We start from the raw sequence: 27,426 nt of genomic DNA on the forward strand, positions 1-27,426 counted from the left end.
ACCCTGTACGTTCACATGGGGGGGGGGGGGGCAAACCTCCAGCTGTTTCAAAACTACAACTCCCAGCATGTACTGACAGACCGTGCATGCTGGGAGTTGTAGTTTTGCAACAGCTGGAGGCACACTGGTTGGAAAACCTTCAGTTAGGTTCTGTTACCTAACTCAGTATTTTCTAATCAGTGTGCCTCCGGCTGTTGCAAAACTACAACTCCCAGCATGTACTGATCGCCGACAGGCATGCTGGGAGAAGTAGTTATGCAATAGCTGGAGGTATGCAACTACAACTCCCAGCATGCCGAGACAGCTGATTGCTGTTTGGACATGCTGGGATTTGCAGTTTTGCAACATCTGGAGGGCTACAGTTTTAGAGAACACTGCAGTAATCTCCAAACTGTGGTCCTCCAGCTGTTGCAAAACTACAATTCCCAGCATGCCCTGACAGCAAACAGTTGTTTGGGCATGCTAGAAGTTGTAGTTTTGCAAGATCTGGAGGGCTACAGTTTAGGGACCACTATATAGTGGTCTCAAACTGTAGCCCTCCAGCTGTTCCAAAACTACATATTCCAGCATTCCCAAACAGCTGTCTGGGCATGCTGGGAGTTGTAGTTTTGCAACATCTGGAGGGCTAAAGTTAGAGACCACTGTATAATGGTCTCAAACTGTACCTTCCAGATGTTTATAGGCAACTCACCGGCTTCTGTCGGATCCAGCCGCACGTCATCGCCGCCCGCCGATCTCCGTCGCCTGCATCCTCCGTCGCCCGCCCGGATCGGTAAGTGGATCTTCGGCGCCGGTCCCTGTCGTTTCCCCGTCCTGCCCCGCCTATTGTGGGAGGGCAGGACGGGGAAAACGAAAGTAAACCCCCCCGCCCCCGATCTGCTATTGGTGGTCGCGTCTAGACCACCAATAGCAGGGATAGGAGGGGTGGCACCCGTGCCACCTCACTCCTATCAGTTCAGGGGGATCCTGGGTGTCTTAGACACCCGCGATCCCCCTTACATTCCGGGTCACCGGGTCACTATAGACCCGTAATCGCGCAAATCGCAAGTGTGAATTCACTTGCGATTTGCCGCGATCGCCGACATGGTGTGGTCTGATGACCCCCCTGGGCATTTGCACGGGATGCCTGCTGAATGATTTCAGCAGGCATCCCGCTCCGATCCCCGCCCGGCGCACGGCGGGGACCGGAACTGCCCATGACGTGTTGGGACGTAACGTTACGTCATGGGTCCTGAACGGGTTAAAGGGGTACTCCGGTGGAAAACAATTTTTTTTTTAAATCAACTGGTGCCAGAAAGTTAAACAGATTTGTAAATTACTTCTATTAAAAAATCTTAATCCTTCAGGGATGTGGAAATCCTATAGCCCGACGCCCGGGACAAGTAGTTTTGGGCACCGGGCAGGTGAATTGTTTATAGATTTAGCCCTGTATCGGGCTAGCAGGGACAGACAGACTTCTCCCTTATTTTTCTTTAATGTCGGTGTGAGGCGCAGGAGCCGATGGAAGTCTCCACCTCACACCGCCTCTGAGTGTATGGAGGGGGCGTCGGCCTCCAGCTGACTGCAGAGCCCCCTTATCTCCCCTCCCGGAGGATGGACGCAGCTCAGAAGACACAGCAGGGGGAGAGAGGATGTAGACAGCTCTGTGCACAGCTCCATCCCCCACACACAGCTCTATCCCTCCCCCTCCCCCTGCTCTGTCTAGACAGGACCTAATCCACCACGGGGAGGTTGCTTGTTTGCACCGGGAAAACATAGAGGAGGGGGAGGGGAAGGACGGAAATCTCACCTCACACCCGCCGGGACTACAGCTCTGATGTCCACTCATGGCGGCTCAGGTGAGGAGACCGAGAATACAGGCGGCAGCAGGAAGGGTGGTTGTATATGTATGGTGTGAGTGTATGTATGATGTGTATGTAATGTATGACGGGGGGGCAGCGGCAGGTGTATGTATGATGTGTGCATATGTATGGTGTATATCAGTGTTTCCCAACCAGGGTGCCTCCAGCTGTTGCAAAACTACAACTCCCAGCATGCCCTGGGCATGCTGGGAGTTGTAGTTTTGCAACAGCTGGAGGCACCCTGGTTGGGAAACACTGGTGGATATGTATGGTGTGAGTGTCTGTGTGTGATGTGTATGTAATGTATAATGTGTGTATAATGTCTAAGTGTGATGTGTGTGAATGTAATGTATGATGTGTGCATATGTATGGTGTATATGTATGGTGTGAGTGTTTATGTGTATGTAATGTATGATGTGGGGGGGGGGGCAGTGGCGGGGGGGTGTGTATGCATGATATGTGTATGCATAAATGTTTTGTACAGGAGCAGACGGGCATTAGGGCAGTTGTACCATCTAATTTTATTTATTTTTGTGGCACCCGCACTAAATCGCACCCCCGGAATCCCACCCCCTTCATACTCACCTGACGACCAAGAGCCCCACGGATGCACGCAAACACGCCCGAACCAAAACTACAACTCCCAACATGTTGGACCATAACCTAAACTGTAGAACAATAAAGTGTAACATGCTGGGAGTTGTAGTTTTGGTTCAGGTCAGCTGCAGATCTATAGGCTGCATCAGGGCATGCTGGGTGTTGTAGTTACTAACTGTAATTCCCAGTATTCCCTGACACAGACTATGGCTCTGCAGCTGACACAAACCAAAACTACAACTCCCAGCATGTTACACAATAACCTGAACTGTCCTACTATACAGTGCAACATGCTGCAACACCCACACAACCATAGGCTGTATCAGGGCATACTGGGAGTTGTAGTTATCTAGTAACTAAATGCAACTTCCAGCATTTTCTGACACAAAATGCACCATATAAACTGGAGAAGCAGAACCCCCCGCCCCCCCAGTAACATAAGACCCTATGAAGACTGAAAAAAGGTGATTAAAATATTTTAAAAAGTGCGTATACATGTGAATAAGCCCCTTTCCTAATAAAAGTTTCCAATTTTCTTTAAATAAAAATAATGTACAAAAATAAACATAAGTGGTATCGCTGCATGTGGAAATGTCCAGACTATTAAAATATAATGTTAATTAAACCGTACGGTGAACGGTGTAAATGTAAATAATAGTCCAGAATTGCTCATTTTTGGTCACTTCATATGAGAAATTTTTTATAAGGTGATCAAAAAGTTACATCTAGACTTTTCTGGGCTTATCTGGGGTGTAAGAGGAGCTACAGCTCTCCCGCCGCTAATATCCGGACATGTTGCGATCGCCTATTAACCATTAGATCACTGCTGTCAGCAGTGTCTAAAGGGATCTTATATCCATCCCTGGTGGTCTAGTGGGGGGGGGATCAGACTATTTTGGTGGAAATTATTTTATCTGCCAGGACAAGTGGATTTTCTTTAGGGACAAGTAGATTGTGTTCCGCTTTAGTCCCTTGGACAAGTAGTTTTTTTTAAATTTCCACACCCCTGTCCTTCTAGTACTTATTAGCTGCTGAATACTACAGAGGAAATGTTTTTCTTTTTGGAACACAGAGTTCACTGCTGACATCATGACCACAGTGCTCTCTGCTGACATCTCTGTCCCTTTTAAGAACTGTCTAGAGTAGAAGAATATCCCCATAGAAAACATATGCTGCTCTGGTCAGTTCCTAAAATGGACAGAGAGCACTGTGCTCGTGATGTCAGCAGAGAGCTCTGTGTTCCAAAAAGAAAATAATTTCCTCTGTACTATTCAGCAGCTAATAAGTACTGGAAGGATTAAGATTTTTTAATAGAAGTCATTTACTAATCTGTTTAACTTTCTGGCACAAATTGATTAAAAAAAAAAAAGTTTTCCACTGGAGTACCCCTTTAATCCTTCCAGTACTTATTAGTGGCCTTCCAGTACTTATTTACGACCACAGTGCTCTATGCTGACACCTCTGTCCATTTTAGGAACTGTCCAGAGCGGCATATTTTTGCTATGGGGATTTTCTCCTGCTCTGGACAGTTTCTGACACGGACAGAGGTGTCAGCAAAGAGCACCGTGGCCTTGACAGTAAAGAAATCCAAAAAGAAAAGAATTTCCTCTGTAGTATACAGCCCCCAGATTAATGACAGAAATGCATTTAGTTGTCATCATGATGTAAATTAAAGCATTAAGCAGTTCTGATGTTTACATGCCCACTGGATGAATGGGCACACTGATCGGTCTGTCGTCAAGCTGTGATGTACTGTATATTCTGACACCTTTACATCACAGATTGAATTTCCTTCATTCCAGCTAGTTGTGGTTTTGTAGTTCTTCTATGAGACAGGACTTGACAAGCAAGACTTCACTTCCCATCCACATGAGTGAGCATTTGGCACTCATGACCCTGTCACATTTTACCAGCTGCCCAACCTCTGACCTCTTTTATTTGGTGCTTATCACTACAAGACCTCCCTTTTTGGAAATCGTCTGACCCAATCATCTACACATTACAATTTGGCCCATGTCGAAAGTAGCTCAGATTCTTACGCTTGCCCATTTATCTGCTGCCAACACATCGATTTTGAGAATTAACGGTTCACATAATTATATATATCCTACACCAGTAGTCTCAAACTGTGGCCCTCCAGATGTTGCAAAACTTCAACTCCCAGCATGCCCGGACAGCCATTGTCTGTCCGGGCATGTTGAAAGCTGAAGTTTTGCAACATCTGGAGGGCCACAGTTTAAGACCACTGTCCTACACTATACATGGCAGGAGCTATTGTCACAAGATTATCAATGTTTTCCACCTTGAGGGTAGGGTCCCACGTAACGGATCCGTAGCGTATTTTAAGCTGCAGATCCACCGGTGACCCAACCCATAGTGTGCCTCCAGCTGTTGCTAATCCGCTGCGAGCAGGCCAGGGGGCGGGGAGTGGCGGGGTGGGAGGGTCAACAGCTGGAGGCACACTATGGGTCGGGTCACCGGCAGTCCCACAGTGTAAAATATGCTGCGGATCCATTACGTGTAACCCTAGTTTCCAAAATGGTATGCCATGTGGTTTTTTTTTGCTGTCCTGGCACCATAGGGGCTTCCTAAATGCGGCATGCCCCCAGAGCAAAATTTGCTTCCAAACAGCCAAAATGTGACTCCTTCCCTTTTGGGACCTGTAGTGTGCCAGCAGAGCACTTTTCACCCCCATATGGGGTGTTTTCTGTATCGGGAGAAATTGGGCTTCAAATTTTGGGGGGTATTTTCTGCTTTAACACTTTGTAAAAATGTAAATTTTTGGGGAAACCTAGCATTTTAAGTAAAAATATATATATTTTTTTACATATGCAAAATTCGTGAAAACCCTGTGGGGTATTAAGATTCATTTACCCCTTGTTACGTTCCCCAAGGGGCCTAGTTTTCAAAATAGTATGCCATGTGTTTTTTTTTGTTTTTTTTTTTGCTGTCCTGGCACCATAGGGGCTTCCTAAATGAGACATGCTCTCAGAGCAAAATTTGCTTCAAAAAAGCCAAATGTGACTCCTTCTCTTCTGAGACCTGTAGTGCGCCAGCAGAGCACTTTTCACCTCCATATGGGATGTTTTCTGAATCGGGAGAAATTGGGCTTCAAATTTTGGGGGGTATTTTCTGCTATTACCCTTTTTAAAAATGTAAAATTTGGGGGAAAACAAGCATTTTAGATAACATTTTTTTTTTTTTTTTACATTTGCAAAAGTCATGAAACACCTGTGGGGAATTAAGGCTCACTTAATTCCTTGTTACGTTCCTCAAGGGGTCTAGTTTCCAAAATGGTATGCCATGTGTTTTTTTTTTTTTTTTTGCTGTTTTGGCGCCCTAGGGGCTTCCTAAAGGCATCATGCCCCACAAAAACCATTTCAGAAAAATGTTCTCTCCAAAATCCCCTTGTCGGTCCTTCCCTTCTGAGCCCTCTACTGCGCCCGCCGAACAATTTACATAGACATATGAGGTAGGTGCTTACTCGAGAGAAATTGGGCTACAAATACAAGTAAAAATTTTCTCCTTTTACCCCTTGCAAAAATTCAAATATTGGGTCTACAAGAACATGCGAGTGTAAAAAATGAAGATTGTGAATTTTCTACTTCACTTTGCTGCTATTCCTGTGAAACACCTAAAGGGTTAACACACTTACTGAATGTCATTTTGAATATTTTGCGGGGTGTAGTTTTCATAATGGGGTCATTCATGGGGTATTTCTAATATGAAGACCCTTCAAATCCACTTCAAAACTGAACTGGTCCCTGAAAAATATCGAGTTTGAATTTTTTTTTTAAATTTGGAAAATTGCTGCTGAACTTTGAAGCCCTCTGGTGTCCTCCAAAAGTAAAAACATGTCAATTTTATGATGCAAACATAAAGTAAACATATTGTATATGTGAACCAAAAAAAGATTATTTTGAATATCCATTTTCCTTACAAGCAGAGAGCTTCAAAGTTAGAAAAATGCAAAATTTTCAATTTTTTCATCAAATTTTGGGATTTTTCACCAAGAAAGGATGCAAGCTACCATAAAATTTTACCACTATGTTAAAGTAGAATATGTCACGAAAAAACAATCTCGGAATCAGAATGATAACTAAAAGCATTCCAGAGTTATTAATGTTTAAAGTGACAGTGGTCAGATGTGCAAAAAATGCTCTGGTCCTTAAGGTGTAAAATGGCCTGGTCCTTAAGGGGTTAAGTTTTGTGAACAGCCGCTCTTTCATTGTTATGCAATTTACACAAAAATTACATTTACTTTATTCCTTTTTATGTATGTATTATGCAAATATTTTTCCCATTACACTATATCCTGTTGTAACTTTTTGCATATATACAGCATCCTGAACTGAAAGGCAGATTCACTAGTGAAAAAGCCAAAATCAACAAAGGGAGAGGTTTACTGAATATGACCTTAGGGTTATTTTATTCATGTTTAAATATGGGCACCTGTCTAAAGCAGACTTAATTATACTCTGTTAAGCTATGTACCCATGGATAAATTTCCTGGGACTACAGAACATAGCATTATACCTGTGCTTTTTATCTGAAGTAAGCTGTGAGGGAGAGGAGGACAATTACAAAGCATATTATTTCAGTAGAATTTATATACACACACACACACACACATATATATATATATATATATATATATATATATATATATATATTTTTTTTTTTTTTTTTAAATCAACTGTTGCAAGAAAAGTTGAACAGATTTGCAAATTACTTCTATTAAAAAATCTTTATCCTTCAAGTACTTATCAGCTGCTGTATACTACAGGGGAAGTTGTGTGCTTCTTTTCAGTCTGACCACAGTGCTCTCTGCTGACACCTGGACAGTTGCTCCTACTCTGGACAGTTCCTGACATGGACAGAGGTGTCAGCAGAGAGCACTGTGGTCAGACAGAAAAGAACAACTCCACTTCCTCTAGAGCATATAGCATCTGATAAGTACTGGAAGGATTAAGATTTTTTAATAGAAGTAATTTACATATCTGGTTAGCTTTAATCAGTCAGTTAATATAAAAAAAAAATAGCTTTCTACCAGAGTACCCCTTTAAATGGAACCTTTTAGGCTATGTTCACATGAACTTGATTTAGTTAAAAAGACAAGACTTAAGCAGAGAAGAAAAATCCTGCATGTCAGATTTTTTTTCCTCTGCTAAAATGCTGAAAAATAACGGACATCTAACAGAACCCCGTTGGACAACATTTAAAGTGAATAGGACCTGTCAGGATCCGCTTTGTGTCCATGTTCTGTTATCAGTGGCAGTAATAGAGCTCTCGAATGGAGCCCCACAACACTGATGTAAGCCTTAGGCTGGGTTCACACTACGTTTTTGCCATACTGTTTTCAATCCGTTTTTCTAAAGAAAACCGTATGGCAAAAAAACGGATGGAACAGTATGGACAAAAGTAAACCGTATGCGTTTTTAAACAGTATACTATTATTAAAAGTGCATACAGTTCCGTCAGTTTTTATTTTAAAAAAAAACCATACGTTTTTGAAAATTTTGTCCATTTTTAATGGGAGGGGTCTTGGGTGGGGACTTTAGGATTCAAATGTGCATGTGCAAAGTAAAAAGGTATACGTTTTTCCCGTATGGAACCGTATACATGTGCGTTTCCCACTGACGTCCATGTTAAAAAAAAACGTATGCGGTTGCAGTACGGTTTTTAAACCGGAGTCAAAACCGTGGTTGACCACAATTTTGTCTCCGGTTTAAAAACCGTACTGCAACCGCATACGTTTTTTTTTAACATGGACGTCAATGGGAAACGCACATGTATACGGTTCCATACGGGAAAAACGTATACGTTTTTACTTTGCACATGCACATTTGAATCCTAAAGTCCCCACCCAAGACCCCTCCCATTAAAAATGGACAAAATTTTAAAAAACGTATGGTTTTTTTTTCTATAAAAACTGACGGAACTGTATGCACTTTTAGTAACAGTATACTGTTTAAAAACACATACGGTTTACTTTTTTCCATACTGTTCCATCCGTTTTTTTCCCATACTGTTTTCTTTAGAAAAACGGATTGAAAACAGTATGGCAAAAACGTAGTGTGAACCCAGCCTTAGTTGTTTCATACTACCTGAACCATGTGTGCGCTCACTACAATGCACCTAGATTTAATCGAAAAGTTGTGGAGTTTTAGAGAAATCTAATTTGACAGCAGCCTACTTTACTGTATGCCTGATTTGTGGCTCATCTGTAACTTCTATGAAAAGCAGCAACAATGATGATTAAATTATATTGCATGACAGTGAGGGTACCTGTGCCCATATCATGCCCCGCCCCCTCAATGCAAGTCTATGGGAGGGGGCGTGACGCCCCCTCCCATAGACTTGCATTGAGGGGGCGGGGCGTGACGTCACATGGGGATAGAATCGTCACGTCACGATCTTCCGTCCCAGTGGTCGGAAGCCAGACCCTCCAGCGCTTCCGGAGCAGTAACAGGTGGGAGCTGCGGGCTATATTGTGGGGGTCCCCAGCGGCCGGACCCCCGCGATCAGACATCTTATCCCCTATTCCTTTGGATAGGGGATAAGATGTCCAGGTGGAGTACCCCTTTAAAGAAAACATGCCAACATGTCGTGAAAACTGACTAGTTGGTATACAGTCACAGGTAAAAGATTGGAGACTGGTATAAATTTTGGTATTCACACAGTTTGCGGCTTCAGTGCATCAAGATCTTTCAGTCAGAATGAAACGCATCAAGCTAATGCTATACTGTTTTTGTCCTGCTGGTTATGCGTTTTTAATGTACTACAAATAAAGAAGATTGACATTTTTGTGGCAGGAGAGCTCCCCATCGGTCTGGGCATGGATTCATCATGCTGGTTTATGTTTTGTATTTTTGTTTTTTTACATTGACTGAAGTACAATATAAGCATTTAATAAGTTTATAAACTTTCATTGACAAATATTTTATGTTTACAATATTTACAGTGCTTCTTTGTCCAGACTTCTGCAATTCAGTCTGACATGCTGGATATCAGCTTTCTGCTCAAATCCTCATGACAACCCATTCTTGCCTAGTCACTGTTTGAAGTGTATCAAAATGTCACTGTTTTGTTTGCTAACCCACTTTTCATTGATTTGCTTTATGCACACTACGGAACTTCTGATGAGGAACTGATTTTGCCAAAAGAACAAACATGTTCACTCTTTTGGCCCAATCTTCCCAGAATGGCAATTTGGTCTACAGGACAACACTTAATGTCTGTGTGGACAGTAAGCTCAAACTCTAGAGGAGACTGCTGCACATGGAATCCACGCTTAGTTTCCTTGTGGAAATTCAGTGCAGAAATTCCATAGTGTGAATGGGTACTCTGCCCCAGATATCTTAGCCCCTATCCAAAGGATATGAGACAAGATGTCTGACCGCTGGGGACCCCCGCAATCTCTGCTGCGGTTCCCCAGACATACGGTGCATGGAGCGAACTTCGCTTTGTGCCGGATGACCGGCGATGTGGGGCGTAGGCTCGTGACGTCACAAGCAGGGCATGGCCTTGACGCCACAAGCCTCCGCCCCAAGGACATGCCCCGCTCGTGACGTCACGGCCATGCCCACTTAATGCAAGTCTATGGGAGGGGGCATGACGGCCGTGATGTAACGAGCCTCCGGCGCTGCACCCGACGCTCTAAACGAATGCTAGGTGCAGCAGGGAGATTGCGGGGGTCTCCAGCGAAGGGACCCTCGCAATCAGACATCTTATTCCCTATCCTTTGGATAGGGGATAAGATGTCTAGGGACAGAGTTCCACTTTAAGAAATTTGTAGGTCAGTGTAGGCATGCATTAAGTCCTGATTTACCACAATATTGGTCAATAAAATAACTTTTCTTTTCAGACGAGGACACTATTTGTAAGGAGTCACATTTTTATCTTATGTTTAAAACCTCTCAATTTAAAAAAAATACCAGAAAGAAAAAACATTTTGGAAACATACTCTGCTCAAAAAAAAAGGGAACACTTAAACAACACAATGTATCTCCAAGTCAATTGCACTTGTGTGAAATCACACTGTCCACTCAGGTGGTGACCACAGACCACTTCTCAGTTCCTGTGCTTCCTGGCTGATGTTTTGGTCACTTCTGAATGCTAGCGGTGCTTTCATTTTAGTGGTAGCATGAGATGGAGTCTACAACCCACACAAGTGGCTCAGGTAGTGCAGCTCATCCATGATGGTACATCAAAGCAAGCTGTGGCAAAAGGTTTGCTGTCGGTCAGCGTAGTGTCCAGAGCATGGAGGTGCTACCAGGAGACTGGCCAGTACCTCAGATGTGGAGGAGGTTGTAGGAGGGCAACAACCCAGCAGCAAGACCGCTACCTCTGCCTTTGTGCAAGGAGGAGCAGGAGCACTGCCAGAGTCCTGCAAAATGACCTCCAGCAGGCCACAAATGTGCATGTGTCCACTCAAATGGTCAGAAACAGACTCCATGAGGGTGGTATGAGGGCGACATCCACAGGTGGGGGTTGTGCTTACAGCCTAACACCATGCAGGACGTTTGGCATTTGCCAGAGAACACCAAGATTGGCAAATTTGCCATTGACGCCCTGTGCTCTTCACAGATGAAAGCAGGTTCACACTGAGCACATGTGACAGACGTGATAGAGTCTGGAGACACGTGGAGAACATTCTGCTGCCTGCAACATCCTCTAGCATGACCGGTTAGGCGGTGGGTCAGTAATTGTGTGGGGTGGTATTTCTTTGGGGGGCCACACAGCCCTCCATTTGCTTGCCAGAGGTAGCCTGACTGCCATTAGGTATTGAGATGAGATCCTCAGACCCCTTGTGAGATCATATGCTGGTGCGGTTGGCCCTGTGTTCCTCCTAATGCAAGACAATGCTAGACCTCATGTGGCTGGAGTGTGTCAGCAGTTCCTGCAAGAGGAAGGTATTGATGCTATGGACTGGCCCGCCCGTTCCCCAGACCTGAATCCGATTGAGCACATCTGGGACATCATGTCTCGCTCCATCCACCAATGCCACATTGCACCACAGACTGTCCAGGAGTTGGTGGATGCTTTAGTCCAGGTCTGGGAGGACATCCCTCAGGAGACCACACACCACCTCATCAGGAGCATGCCTAGGCGTTGTAGGGAGGTCATATGGGCACGTGGAGGCCACACACACTACTGAGCCTCATTTTGACTCGTTTTAAGGACATTACATTAAAGTTGGATAAGCTTGTAGTGTGGTTTTCCACTTTGATTTTGAGTGTGACTCCATATCCAGACCTCCATGGGTTAATTTGATTTCCATTGATAATTTTTGTGTGATTTTGTTGTCAGCACATTCAACTATGTAAAGACGAAAGTATTTCAGATGATTAGTTCATTCATTCAGATCTAGGATGTGTTATTTTAGTGTTCCCTTTATTTTTTGGAGCAGTGTAAATTTTCTTATATAGTTTAACTCCTTGCATAGCCTCTATGTAAGTGTAAGGCCAAGTCAAGAGGAGGAGGCAAATCACATCAGGCATTATTCTTTGGCAAAATCTGCATGTGTTACATTTTTATTACGTTACAGATCTTGCCAAGTGCCAAGTGTTACATTGTGAAGTAAGAAATACACTGAAGAAATGTGCTGCTTCTCCACAACAGAATGGGCATGCTATGCATTTCAAAATCACCAGCACATAATATTTCAGGTACATGTGGTTGGGCCTTTCAACACCCCATTCAGCCTGCACAATCTGCCATGGTCTGGACCTGATCTAAATTTCCATACTGCCCAGTATGAGCCACAGGAATGAAATATAGCAGCAATGGTTCTTTTCTGGCACAGACATTGTAGGAGACTTGGGAATGACAGTCCTGATTGAGAAATATAAAGACCTGCTAACACTGGTTATGAATTCCATGATAGTGTATTTATATAGGATTGCAAAGAACTCTGGGAGGAAGTTGATCTTTAAACAAAAAACTTACCTTCTGCATCAAAACAAAGCGAATTAATAAAACTTTTATGGCCATCAAACTCCTGTAGTAGATGACCATAGATCTCCTTAACCTTTACATTCCACACTCTTATGACTGCATCATAGCATCCAGTCACAGCTAGCTGATCGGACATGGGGTGAAACTTAGCTGTGTATACAAAGGAAGGGTGAGGTAATACTTTTGTGGCAGATGAAGCCTCATTTGTAATTTTCCAAAGTCTGTAAAAAAACAAAGATGAAATAAATGTTAAAGGATTGTACTTGACTTCATGTTAAAAAGCTACTTCTATATTGTTGCTAATTCATTTCATTTAAAGAGGTTCTCTTCTGCCTCTGAGACATTTCCAACATAATGCAGTATTAGTGATTGGCTGCAATGAATTCAGAATGTCAATTTTTATCACTGGAGCAATGTAACATCATTTAGTAGATTAATGTTAGGTACAGCAGTGATTTAACACCTATTATCTTAACTATAAATATGTTTTTCAGCTGTTCCAGCTAGTAGTTATGAATAGCCCTTCATATTGAGCATTTACTTGGACTCAAAGAAAAAGATGATCATGCCCCTCAATCTAGTCTCAAATTTTTTTGCAGGGTACAGCATCCCACTGCCATTATGGAATACCATTGTTATGTACAATTTATAGGTAGGTTGCACAAATCAAAGTAATATCCATATGTCAGGACCCCAAATTTCCTAGAAGAACATTATCCAGAGCATTACATTAGCTCTGCTAGGTTGTCTTCTTCTTACCGTACATCCTAGTGCTAACTCTTTCCCAGGTAAACAGCACAAATTAACTGGGCTGTTCCCATAATGTAAGAAAGTGTCATTCATCAGGCCATCATCATCAGCTATTTCTCCATAGTCCACATCTGACTGTCATGTGCACATTGCAGATACCATTGGCATTGGAGAGGGGTCAGCGAGGGCACTTTGACTGATCTGCAGCTACACAAGCTCATATACAGCACTGTGCGTTCTGACTTTCATTGATGGGATTACCTTCTTTTAATCAATCTTTGCTACAGAAGCTGTTCTGTGGGATTCCACCAGACAAGCTAGCCTTCACTCCCCAAATGTATCAATAAAAACAAGAGATCGATACCGCGCCTAGCGCATTACCCTTGGTAACAAGAGTAGTGAATTCAAGGGTTAACAGAGGAGACCATATAGATGGCCGCTCACCTTGAGTCAGATAAATGCAAGCCTATCACCCCAGTGATAATGGGGTACTCAATGTACGTGGAGTCTCTGCTGGCCTTCTAGGTTGCAGGGAACAGCTGCACTGCTGTCCTGTTGCGATAGAGGAGAAGTTTTTGAAAAAAAAAAACCTTTGGAGATGGCGCTGCGGCTTCCTTGGAAATGAAGGCGATGGACTGGATGTATATTTTAAAAGGTTCGCAGTGGAACTACTTTATTAAATCAAGAAAATTAAAAAAGTGGAGATGACGCGTTTCGGGAGGTGCCCTCCCTTCCTCAGATCAGGATGCTTACAGTCAGATCAGTGCACTTATATATACACCAAGAAAACGCCAAAGTACAGGTAAAGGGGCGTGGCTACATGACATCATACAGGTAGATATACAAACTAAATTATATATACAATATAAATGCTTATTCCACGTGTTCTGTACATCTTTAAAGAGGACACTTACATAGACATGTATATAGTAATATAATTCATTAAATATATACAGAACACGTGGAATAAGCATTTATATTGTGTATATAATTTAGTTTGTATATCTACCTGTATGATGTCATGTAGCCACATCCCCTTTACGTGTACTTTGGTGTTTTTTTGGTGTATATATAAGTGCACTGATCTGACTGTAAGCATCCTGATCTGAGGAAGGGAGGGCACCTCCCAAAACGCGTCATCTCCACTTTTTTTATTTTCTTGATTTAATAAAGTGGTTCCACTGCGAACCGTTTAAAATATGCATCCAGTCCATCTCCTTCATTTCCAAGGAAGCCGCAGCGCCATCTCCAAAGGGTTTTTTTTTTTCACAAACTTCTCCTTCAAATGTATCAATGGTTGTCCATTCTTAAAGCACCTTTGGTATGGTTTAACCATTGCATACTGGAAAGAACCCAGTAGACTTGCCTTTTTTTTGAAGATGCTCTGACCCAGTTGTCAGCCCATCTGAATTGCACACTAGTTAAAGTCGCTCATATTACTTCACTTGTCCATTTTTCGGATGGGAGTAAAAAATTGCATTCTCAATTTTTAAATCCCCCACTCTTTGAGCACTATTGGAGAAGTAGTCCCCCTTGAAAGCATTGTAGCTTGGTGTACAGAAACATCACAACATCATATAAACTGCAAATCACAAAAAGGTCAAAAATCTAACTCACCTTACTGTACCATCAGAAGAAGCAGATAGCAAATGCTGATCATCTTTGGACCAGCAAAGGTCATAGACAACATTAAGGTGACCATGAAGCTCTATGAGATACTGACCTGAAGGAATTTCATATACTGCAAGACAGAAATGAAAAACAACTATTAACTCTTTTAATTAAATACACTTATGGATTTTATGCTTTTAAAAATATAATTAAAAATAGCCTTCCAAGGGGGTGTTAGCAATAAAAAATAAGTTTAAGTGCTCAGGCTAGCTAAAAAATAACTAACTAAGGGATATTACCTAAATAAGGGATATTCTGATCCCCAATCCCCTGCCACTGTGGTCCAAACTGTTCCTGGGACCTATTAGCACTTTCTGGTCTGGTCTTTTCTAGTCTTGACACAAGAAAATGCTCATTCAGCCAACCACTGGTTAAGGCAGGTCAGGACATTTCTTGCTTGGTGAGACCCAGGCAGTCAAAAGAGCAGACAAAGATTCACACTCTAAGCTTTCAGGAAACTGTCTTATTTTTTTATATTATGATGACACTGTATACTCAAACGTTTGGCTATGTAGTCTAAACCTCTTTATGTAACAGCAGTCTGACTCTGTATTATATATCCCAACAATAAAGGTTTTGGCAGTGAAGTCTGGATCTCCTGCTAGGATTCTCTATCTTCACTGCATTTTGTCTACTCTCTGTTCTACAGCCTCTGCAGAATCCTGTTATCAGTGAAGTCCATCACAGTTATTCTCTGTTTGGTTTGTTGTCAGCCCTTCTCTCCTCTCCTGAAGACACTTTCAGCTGATTTCTGACCACCTCAAAGTTGACCTCTTTTCCCATGAGCTTAGAACAGTGATTCCCAAGCAGGGTTTCGCGGGCTCCAGCGGGGCAATTTTTTTTTTAAACTCCTGCCCCGGCCAGCGCACCTGTGAATCACAGCCTGTGTGCGCATTGCGTGTACGAGCGCACTGTGCACACAGCGTCCCCCTCCCCCTGCGGCGCAGTGAGTGAGTTACAGGCGCAAATTTCTGAGGGATTTCCTGAGCCGAAAAAGGTTGGGAAACAATGGCTTAGAAGTTGGATCAGGAGGGGTTAGAAAGGCTAAACTAGCTTTCCTGATGGACTTTGCTTGTAAAAAAAAAAAAAAAAAAAAAAAAAAAAAAAAAAATATTTAATACAGACTTATGAAGAAAGTAACATAGTCCATCAAGTTCAACCTATACCCCTAATGAGTCCCTACTGAGTTGATCAAGAGGAAGGCAAAAAAAAAACTCATACTAGAGGTAAAAATTCCTTCCCGACTCCAAATATGGCATCAGAATAGATCCCTGGATCAATGTTCTGTCCCTATAAATCTATTATCCATAACCTGTAATGTTATTATTTTACAAAAATGCATCCAGACCCTTTCTGAACTCTTTAACTGAGTTCACCATGACCACCTCCTCTGGGATAGAGTTCCACAGTCTCACTGCTCTTACAGTAAAGAATCTGTGCTGGTGTAGAAACCTTCTTTCCTCTAGACGTAGAGGATGCCCCCTTGTTATAAATCCAGTCCTGAGTATAAATAGATCATGGGAGAGATCTCTGTAAGGTCCCCTGATATATTTATACATAGTTATTAGGTCGCCCCTAAGCCTTCTTTTTTCTAAACTAAATAACCCTAATTTCTGATAATCTTTCTGGGTACTGTAGTCCTCCCATTCCCCGTATTACTCTGGTTGCCCATCTTTGAACCCTCTCCAGCTCCACTATATCTTTCTTGTACACTGGCGCCCAGTACTGTACACAGTATTCTATGTGAGGTCTGACTAGTGATTTGCACAGCGGTAGAATTATTTCCTTGTCGTGGGCATCTATTGATGCCCCCCATGATTTTATTTGCCTTGGCAGCAGCTGCCCGACACTGGTCACTACAGCTTAATTTACTATTAACTAAGACTCCTAAGTTCCACATCAGTCATCCCAAGTGTTCTCCCATTTAATACATAATCCCAGCACGGATTTTTCCTCCCCATGTACATTACCTTTCCCAGCCCAAACCTCCAACCTATCCAGATCCATTAATAACAGTGCACAGTAGGGATCGACCGATATTGATTTTTTAGGGCCGACCTTTCAGGCCGATAGCAGATAACTTATACCGATATTCCGGTATAAGTTATCAGCTATTCCCTTAAGGTATATCCCTCTTACAGTGAGAATTTAAGATATTTTTAAAAGCCTCCAATTTAGTGTCAGTATTCATATTTTTGAGGACATTATCCCATTTTATATTGTTAAGGGCTTCTCTGAGTTGATCAAACTTTGCCTTCCTAAAGTTCATTGTTTTTGTGGCCCCTCGAGAGATTCCCTTATTGAAGAACAAGTTATAATGTATTATATTATGATCACTATTTCCTAGGTGTCCTTCTACTTGCACATTAGTTACTCTGTCAGGTCTGTTGGTTAATATTAAGTCTAGTAGGGCGCCCTCTCTGGTCGCACCCCATACTAGGTATTGCCACATCCAAAATGACGTGTACTATACAGCTATAATGTAAATTATCCCACTGTAAAAATAAAACAAAAAAGCACAAAATTCGCCAATTTTGGTGCAAATAGCGGAATAAAAAAGATCAAAAGGTAGACATATTGCAAAAATGATACCAATAAAAAGTACAGCTTGTCCCGCAAAAAATAAGCCCTCACTCAATGGCGTCGGACGAAGAAAATTAAAAAGTTACGGCTGTCGGAAAATGATAACACAAAAAAGGGAAAAAAATAATTTTTCTCAGAAAAGGAAAAAAGAACAAAGCTATATAAAATGGGTATCGCCATAATAGTACCGACTCACAGAAAAAATATAACATTACTTTTACCATACAGAGAACACCATTAAAAAAAATAATAAAAAAAAAATGCCAGAAATTTTCCATAGTTTTTTCGTGACATATTGCACTTTATATAAGTGGTGCATGTGTCAACAAAAATGCACCACTTACATAAAGTACAATATGTCACGAAAAAACTATCTCAGAATAGCTCGGCTCAGAAAAAGCGTTCTAAATGTATTACCATTTAAAGAGACACATGTCAAATAAAAAAATAAATAAAAAAGCCTGGTCATTAGGGTAATAAATGGGTCTGTCTTTAATGGGTTAAAGTCCCACATTATTATCACGTCATTCTGATTTGCTGCCTTGTCTATTTGCCTCAGAAATTGATCTTCTGGCTCTTCCATTATATTTGGTGGCTTATAGCAAACCCCTATCAGAATGTTTTTATTTTTATCTCCATACTAGCTGAGTACCCGGCGTTGCCCAGTTTTTCCTTCCTAATCCTTGTTGGGGAGGAAAATCAACAAAGGAGGAAGCTTCTGAATTCATATCCAATCATCATATAGTGTTGCCATATCCCGTCCCCATATCCCGTCATCATATCTCAACCTCATATCCCATCCTCATATCCCAACCTCATATCCCGTCCTCATATCCCGACCTCCTATCCCGACCTCCTATCCCGACCTCATATCCCGACCTCATATCCCGTCATCCTACCTCGACCTCATATCCTATTCTCATGTTCCATCTTTATATGCTGTACTCATATCCCTTCCTTATGTCCCATCCTCATATCCTGTCCTCAGGTGGGACTAATTTGTGATGAAGATATTGTAAGCTGAAAATAGAAGGGGATGTGACTTTATGGGACTGGGCCTGATTTGCAAGCCAGACCGATGCACAAAAAGGGTAGATAATAAAAGGGATGGGGCTTAACCAGTCTTTGTGAGATGGGGTGTGGCTTGCAAGCCGGGCTGACACATTCACCAGGACATGCAGAGCGGAGCTTGTAAGGTACTGAAAGTCCCATATACTTGCATGAGACTTGAAACAAAAACCCATCTTTTATATAAGGGTGTAGGTAAGGGTTAATTTAACGATCATATTTTTATTTGACATATAAGTAATATGTGTACCAGGATTATTGAAGTATCTCCAGCCGTACGGAAGTTTTGTGGGAACATACATTTCCCATAGATTTGCATGGGACTTTAACCCCTTAAGGACTCAGGGTTTTTCCGTTTTTGCACTTTCGTTTTTACCTCCTTACCTTTTAAAAATCATAACCCTTTCAATTTTCCACCTAAAAATCCATATTATGGCTTATTTTTTGCGTCGCCAATTCTACTTTGCAGTGACATTAGTCATTTTACCCAAAAATGCACGACGAAACGGAAAAAAAAATCATTGTGCGACAAAATCGAAGAAAAAACCCCATTTTGTAACTTTTGGGGGCTTCCGTTTCTACGCAGTGCATATTTCAGTAAAAATTACACCTTATCATTTTTCTGTAGGTCCATACGGTTAAAATGATACCCTACTTACATAGGTTTGATTTTGTCGCACTTCTGGAAAAAATCATAACTACATGCAGGAAAATTTATACGCTTAAAAATGTTGTCTTCTGACCCCTATTACTTTTTTATTTTTTCACGTATAGGGCGGTTTGAGGACTTATTTTTTGCGCCGTGATCTGAAGTTTTTATCGGTACCATTTTTGTTTTGATCGGACTTTTTGATCACTTTTTATTCATTTTTTAATGGTATAAAAAGTGACCAAAATACGCTTTTTTGGACTTTGGAATTTTTTGCACGTACGCCATTGACCATGCGGTTTAATTAATGATATATTTTTATAGTTCGGACATTCATGCACGCGGCGATACTACATGTTTATTTTTTATTTTTTTTACACTTTTATTTTTTTTATGGGAAAAGGGGGGTGATTCAAACTTTTATTAGGGAAGGGGTTAAATGACCTTTATTAACACTTTATTTTGCAGTGTTATAGGTCCTATAGGGACCTATAACACTGCACACACTGATCTTTTACACAGATCACAGGCGTGTATTAACACGCCTGTGATCAGTGTTATCGGCGCTTGACTGCTCCTGCCTGGATCTCAGGCACGGAGCAGTCATTCGCCGATCGGACACTGAGGAGGCAGGTAAGGGCCCTCCCGGTGTCCGGTCAGCTGTTCGGGACGCCGCGGCGGTCCAGAACAGCCCGACTGAGCAGCCGTGTCACTTTCACTTTCGCTTTCGAAGCGGCAGTCAGCTTTGACCGCCGCTTCTAAAGGGTTAATACCGCACATCGCCGCGATCGGCGATGTGTGGTATTAGCCGCGGGTCCCGGCCGTTGATGAGCGCCGGGACCGACGCGATATGATGCGGGATCGCGGCGCGATCCCGCTTCATATCGGGGGAGCCGGCGCAGGACGTAAATATACGTCCTGCGTCGTTAAGGGGTTAAACAAAAACCCCGACCCTCATAAATGGGGGTAGTTAAGGGTTTAATTAACTTTAAGTGGAAATATAAATTTAAGTGGACAATATCGAAATATCTCCTGGAAATTATGCAGTAACATATATTTCCCATTGACTTGTATGGGACTTTAAACAAAAACCTTGGTCCTGGCAAATGGGGGCGAGTAAGGGTTAAATCACCTATCCTATGTTTGTTGTTGACATAAAGGTAACATGTGTGCCAAGTTTCATGTTAATAGCTTTAGCCGGACGTGATGCTGGAACATACACACACACACACACACATTGGGAAAGATTTATCAAAACCTGTCCAGAGGAAAAGTTGCTGAGTTGCCCATAGCAACCAATCAGATCACTTCTTTCATTTTTCACAGGCCTTTTCAAAAATGAAAGAAATGATTTGATTGGTTGCTATGGGAAACTGGGAAAATTTTCCTTTGCACAGGTTTTGATAAATCTCCCCCATTGAGTTTTATATATATATATATATATATATATATATATATATATATATATAAATTCTACCCATAATGACTCCACATTATTGTTTCCCTCCCGTATATCCTCCTGCAGTGCGGCCTTCAGACTGGACTTTACATAAAATCAACCACTCCAGTTCATCAGTTTTATTGGTCAGACTTCTGGCATTAGTCATCACGCAATACAATGGTGCATGTTTTTCTTCCTATGAAGCCTATTCTAGCCGCTCCCTCATCTGCCCCCTCTATGTTGTAGGTTCCCTCCCCCCCAGTCCCTAGTTTAAACCCTCCTCCACCCTTCTGGCCATCTTCTCCCCAAGCATTGTATTGTATAATTGTATTCTATAAAGCAAGAAAAAAAATATAACAGCATGCTGCGCTATTTGTTGGTAAAAATGCTGCACACCATACCAGAAACACGGCAGATCCCATTAAAGTAAATAGGGTCCATCAGGCAATGCAAAGTCTGTTATGCAACGGATTCACTGTTTTTTAATTGCTGTGCTTTAATGAGGTGGAAACAATGGAAAAGACAATGCTGGTGTGAAGCTAGTCTTTTCCCCTCCATGTATATATTCCTTCTTCATTTACTTGTTTAGTGTTGCTACGACAAGCTAAAACCCTTCTAAATATAAAGCGTCATCATTTTTCTACCAGATTAAGATACTTTGACTCCAACAAAACCAATTTTTGCGTTCTCCCTCAAGTAGATTATTGTATAACTGGCAATAGATCGCCATCTAATGGTCATGAAAAGGATTATTTGCTTTTGCTAGTTTACCATAGTAGGGACATAAACAAAACTAGTGCAAGGCTAATGTGTGAAGTAGCACCTCACTGCTTACACATTTACAATAAGTTCTTCTCCTAATGTTTGATATGGGCATTACCACTAAATATTACCAATCTACTTATTATATGTCCTATAACCAACTCCCATCTAGTTATATAACAAAAAAATAGCAATACATATTGCAGTGCCAAAGAAATCTTAGTCATGACGCCAAATCTGGATGTACTGGCTGGACCTCGTATCCTGAAAGAAAGAGGATTAATGTATAATGGGATTTTCTTCAGCTTTTAAGAAGCTGATGATCTAAAGAGAGGTTGCAGAAGGGGAACCTGTATTTTGATGGGTAAGATAATGATTGGCTATCAATATTTTTGGTTCTTCAAATAATTCTGCTGCTCCACATCATAGCTATTCCCTAAGAATGTTACCGTTAGATACTAAATACTCAATGCTAATGTTTCTCAATGCAGCAGAGGTTTGAAAAGGAGAAGTAGTGGTCAGTATAATAAGAAATTCTTCATAGTTAATCTCTATATTTAATGAATATGTAAACATAACATATAGGTCCATCATACACAGCAAGAGTCATAGGGCCTCTGTATACAGAGAAATACAAAGGCACTCACACATGTTGACCGCTCCAAGAGCTGGCCGCCCCATTAAACTAAGTAATTGGGGGGAAGGGCTTTAGCAAAAGAGATGACCAAGAACCCAACCGTACTCTGGCTGAGCTCCAACGATACTGACAGGAGACAGTTCCAGAGAGTATCTCAGTCTCTCCCATAGAGAAGAATTGAGGGCACGCGAGGAGAGCCGCAGTGCCAGGCAGGAGATCGTGGGGGAACCCGCATTCACACACTTATCCCCTATCCAAAGCATAGGGGATGAATCTTCACGAAAAGGACTTCTCCTTTAAAGAGGGAATTCGCTCCCTCTGTAAGCCACGTCAATGCCTCAGTCACAATAGAAAGCCAACCACATAGTCCAGCTGGTACAGGACTCCCATGCAAAGTTCTGACTATGCCACAGTAAAAAGCTGCAGTGACTGCAGAAACAAAGGTGTGCTGGTGCTCGTTAAGGGGTTAATTTCTCTTGTGTTCTGCAATAGTCAAATAAGTTATACAGCAAACATTGGAACTCTGCCTAGAACCTCAAGAATTTCCAGTTGGTCAGGATAAACATAAAAGGAGCTCATATTTTACCATGCCAATCAAGTATACATACAAAATACTGCTCCATAATAACAAGTAGGAAGCATAGCCTTTTATAATAATACAACACACATAGAGAAACACAGCCGCACATCCACCATTTGTATCTGATTGCTTCTCAGCATAATTTCAAAAACTAACAGGTAGTTAGTATACATTTTGATCAAAAAGTACAAGCCCAATCGCCACGTCAAGGCCACCTGTTCAGAGTGGGTCCTTAACCCAACACTGGCGTAGCACCAGGCGGTGACCACAGCCTCCGAGACACCAAGCCCATAGGGGGATGGCCGCCACAGAGAACCACACCAGTGTAAACACTTACCATGTGTTCCCTACCAGAGGGCTGGGAGAGTGTAAGGAGGAAACCATTTGCAATCTCCTGCTAACTTTTTGATCAAAATGTATATAAAGCTGTTAGTTTCTACTTGATCTATTTTCTGAGAAGAAAGTAGATCAAAATACAAATGGTGGATGTGCGGCTATGTTTCTCTATTTGAGTTTTACATGTGTAATCTCTCCCTTCTTCCATGGCCAGCGCTCCACTCCACCCATTCGGCCCAGGCGTTAGTAGGACACTGTATGATGGTTTCCTCCTTACACTCTCCCAGCCCTCTGGTAGGGAGCACATGGTAAGTGTTTACACTGATGTGGTTCTCTGTGGTAGCCAGTGTTTCTGTGATGCTTTGTCTGTGGGATGGTGCGGCCCAGAGCCAGGGGCTTGGTTGGTCAGCAGTGGGGCTGCCTGGCCACTGGGTCTTTCCTCCTGTGGGCTCACTGTCTCGGAGGCAGTGGATCCCCGCTCGGGGCTACAGCAGTGTTAGGTTAAACTCACTCTGACTAGGTGGCCTTGACGTGGCGAGTGGGCTTGTACTTTTTGATCAAAATGTATACTAACAACCAGTTAGTTTTTTAAATTATGCTGAGAAGCAAGTAGATGAAAATACAAATGGTGGATGTGCGGCTATGTTTCTCTATTTGTGTTGTGCCTTTTATAATAACTTCATTATGACATTGGAAATAATAAGAAAGACGAGTTTAGCTCTTAAAGGCTAAGTTTCCACTTTCCTAAGTGTTCATTTTGCCCCCCCCCCCCCCCCCCCCCAAAAAAAAAAAAAAAATCCAAAAGAGTCCCATGTAATTTTTTTCTGTGAAAAAACGCTGCGGCCAGATGTTAGCTGTAAATCAAGGAGAAATCACAAAATTCCTTTTCCACTTGGTGTTGTTCAGCTTGGCGTTTTTTAAATCCTTTTGGTGTTTTTTCCACTCCTTTTTGGCGTTTTCCTGCTCCTTGGCAGTTTTTTTCAAAATCGCAGCATGTTGAGACTATGGCGTTGATTTCCCTGAAATCATGGTGTTTTTCTCCCATAGAAGTGAAAAAACGCCAGGAAAAACGCCATGTGGGTTTTAACTTTGGCGTTTTTGCAGGCAGTTTTTATTCTTTTTTTGGACTTTAGCGATCCAAAAAAGTGATGGAGATACCTTTTTTTAATTAAAATTTCATAGGGTACCATTAAAAAATTTATAAATAAATGATACAGTAGGGATGGAAAAAATTGTATTTAACGAAAATTATAATTTTTATTACGAAAATTTTATAAATTTTTTAAGAGTGACCAATTTATGTGGGCCGGCAGTGAACTAAAAATGTAGCCGACAATAATAAAAATGTGGCCATTTAAATGTAAAAATAATATTTTTTATAATTTTGTTAAACGTTTTATTAGTAATGTATTTTAATAATGTGTTTACTAAAGTGTGTGTCTAACTTTTTTCACTTTATTTTCTTTATTTTTCAAATTTTTTAGGTAGTACTACTACTCCCAGCATGGAACAGACTGTGCTAATAGACAGATCACCCCGGGTGTCACTTCTGACACCAGTTGCGATCCTCCTATATAATGTATAGAAGCGGGCGGCATGGCTGCTTCTCCACTCCTCTGCAATGCATTCTGCGATGTGACATTATCTTCACATCACAGATTCAGATTTCCCGCAGAGAGCTGTGATAGGCCGGATGGTTCCAGCGAATCACAACTCTCAGCAGCATATACGAATAGGTATATATACAGATCAACAACAAAGAGACCCCAGGGTGGGTTAGGGTAATAATAACCAAAAAACACCTTTGACCCTGGAAGACCCAGGGTCACTGATACCCTTATTAAATCCCACCCCTAAAACTTAACTTTTATTTATATTTAGATTAGAATTATTAAATAATAAGTATATAATGAATGATGAGTGTGTTCACTTAAAATCACGGGTTGGTGTGCTTTGTAATAGTATTTCAATTGTATCCAGTTAACCACTGTATATGTATTCAATATCGCAGGTGGGCTGCAGTACCACCATGGATTGCACACCAACTACCGCTAATTAAAATGCTGAAAATGCCCCCTCAAAGCACACCAACCCGTGATTTTAAGTGAACACACTCATCATTTATTATATACTTATTATTTAATAATTCTAATCTAAATATAAATAAAAGTTAAGTTTTAGGGGTGGGATTTAATAAGGGTATCAGTGACCCTGGGTCTTCCAGGGTGAAAGGTGTTTTTTGGTATATATACAGCACATAATACAGTGCAGGGGACCAGAGAAGTGCGGCCGTGCCCCCCGCATCTATACATTATACAGGACAATCGCAGCGGGTGTCAGGAGTGACACCAGCTGTGATCTAACTTAACTGCAGGTACTACTGCTCCCTTCTGCTCCATGCTGGGAGCTTTAGCACCTGCATTAATAGACAGATTGCGACAGGTGTCAGAGGTGACACCCACTTCGATCTGTCTAATAATGCAGGTACTACAGCTCCCAGCATGGAGCAGAGTGTTCTCCATGTTGGGAGCAGTAGTACCTGCAGTTAAGTTGAGATCACAGCTGGTGTCACTCCTGACACCTGCTGCGAACGTCCTTCATCCTTTTGAGATGCGGAGCGGCTTTCTCCTGCCCTTCGGATCTTTGCACTATACTCCGGCCAGCCAGTATATAGATACAAATTTACATCACTGATTCATATTTCCCGCTGAGAGTGGTGATTGGCTGGAACCATCACTGGCCAGCCCGGAGTTCAGAGCAGATATGAAAGTGCTGTGGAGAGCAGCTCCGCATCTCTGCAATATAAAGGACAATCGCATTGGGTGTCAGAAGTGACAGCCGGAGCGATCTGTCTATTAGTACAGGTACTACTACTCCCATCATGGAACAATCTGTTTCATGCTAGCAGTAGTAGTACTACCTAAGAAATGTAAAAAAATCAAGAAAAAAAAGTCATACACACTTTAACACATTATTAAAATACATTACAAATTTAAGGGTAACAAAATTACCGTATTTATCGGCGTATAACACGCACTTCTTAGGCTAAAATTTTTAGCCTAAAGTCTGTGTGCGTGTTATACGCCGATACACCCCCAGGAAAGGCAGGGGGAGAGAGGCCGTCTCTGCCCGCTTCTCTCCCCCTGCCTTTCCTGGGGTCTAGAGCGCTGCTGTCGGCCCTTCTCACCCCCTGGCTATCGGCGCCGCTGCCCGTTCTGTCCCCCTGACTATCGGTGGGGGCGCCCCATTGCCGGCGCCGATAGCCAGGGGGAGAGAAGCGGCGCCGACAGCCAGGGGGAGAGAAGGGGCAGCGGCACCCATTGCTGGCGCCGCTGCCCCGTTGCCTCCCCCATCCCCGGTGGCATAATTACCTGAGTCGGGTCCGCGCTGCTGCAGGCCTCCGGCGTGCGTCCCCTGCGTCGTTGCTATGCACGGCGCGGCGCACTGACGTCATGCGCCGTGCATAGCAACGACGCAGGGGACGCACGCCGGAGGCCTGCAGCAGCGCGGACTCGACTCAGGTAATTATGCCACCGGGGATGGGGGGAGGCAACGGGGCAGCGGCGCCGGCAATGGGTGCCGCTGCCCCTTCTCTCCCCCTGGCTGTCGGCGCCGCTTCTCTCCCCCTGGCTATCGGCGCCGGTAATGGGGCGCCGGCACCGATAGTCAGAGGGACAGAACGGGCAGCGGCGCCGATAGCCAGGGGGTGAGAAGGGCCGACAGCAGCGCTCTAGACCCCAGGAAAGGCAGAGGGAGAGAAGCGGACAGCGATGGCCTCTCTCCCCCTGCCTTCCCTGGGGGTATATCGGGGTATACACGCGCACACACGCACCCTCATTTTACCATGGATATTTGGGTAAAAAACTTTTTTTACCCAAATATCCTTGGTAAAATGAGGGTGCGTGTTATAGGCCGGTGCGTGGTATACCCCGATAAATACGGTAATTATAAAAAATATTATTTTTACAATTAAATGGCACCTTTATACATTTTTATTATTGTTGGCTACATTTTTAGGTCCCTTCCCGCCCACATAAATTGGTCCCTGTTTAAAAAATAAAAAATTTGTTATAAAAAATATAAATGTTGTTAAATAAAAAAATTTCCATCCCTCACTATTCCTAAGGCTGGGCGGTATGACCAAATATGTGTATCACGGCATATAACGGTATTTTCAACTGAGTCTGAGCACACTATCATGTAAGAAGCCGGCCAGAGCTCCTCACATGATAGTGGGCTCAGCCTATCACTGGCCGGGGCGGGACATCGCTCCGGCCGGTGATAGGCTGATGGCTGTCCGACGTTCCCGTCCCCAACGTGAGGCCGACGTAGGTGAGTTACAGTTTATTTTCTTTATCTTTTGCAGCCCGGGCATAGTGATACAGCATACAGCAGTGGTCTCAAACCTGCGGACCTCCAGCTGTTGCAAAACTGCAACTCCCACCATACTGGGAGTTGTAGTTTTGCAACTTCTGGAGGTCTGCAGGTTGGAGACCACTGGCGTACAGTATAGAGTTCCAGCTCCCGGCGGGCCGCAACAAAGAGGAGGAG

General features: G+C 42.6%; 1 protein-coding gene across 6 annotated transcripts in view; it reads right to left on the bottom strand.

Annotated features, from left to right (window-relative positions):
• AHI1 (Abelson helper integration site 1) overlaps nucleotides 1–27,426 on the bottom strand; it is a 248,488-nt gene that overhangs the window by 184,582 nt on the left and 36,480 nt on the right. For all 6 annotated transcript variants that reach the window (XR_008891361.1, XM_056566604.1, XM_056566601.1 and 3 more), the window contains 2 exons: nucleotides 14,766–14,889; nucleotides 12,390–12,619 (listed from right to left, as the gene is read on the bottom strand). Coding sequence is in view for 5 of the 6 variants with exons in the window: in XM_056566604.1 (XP_056422579.1) it covers nucleotides 12,390–12,619; nucleotides 14,766–14,889 (354 nt within the window). In the remaining variant the exon portion in view is untranslated. The remainder of the gene's footprint in view (nucleotides 1–12,389; nucleotides 12,620–14,765; nucleotides 14,890–27,426) is intronic.

This window comes from Hyla sarda, chromosome 3 (genome assembly GCF_029499605.1).
Source record: "Hyla sarda isolate aHylSar1 chromosome 3, aHylSar1.hap1, whole genome shotgun sequence".
Lineage (NCBI taxonomy): Eukaryota > Metazoa > Chordata > Amphibia > Anura > Hylidae > Hyla > Hyla sarda.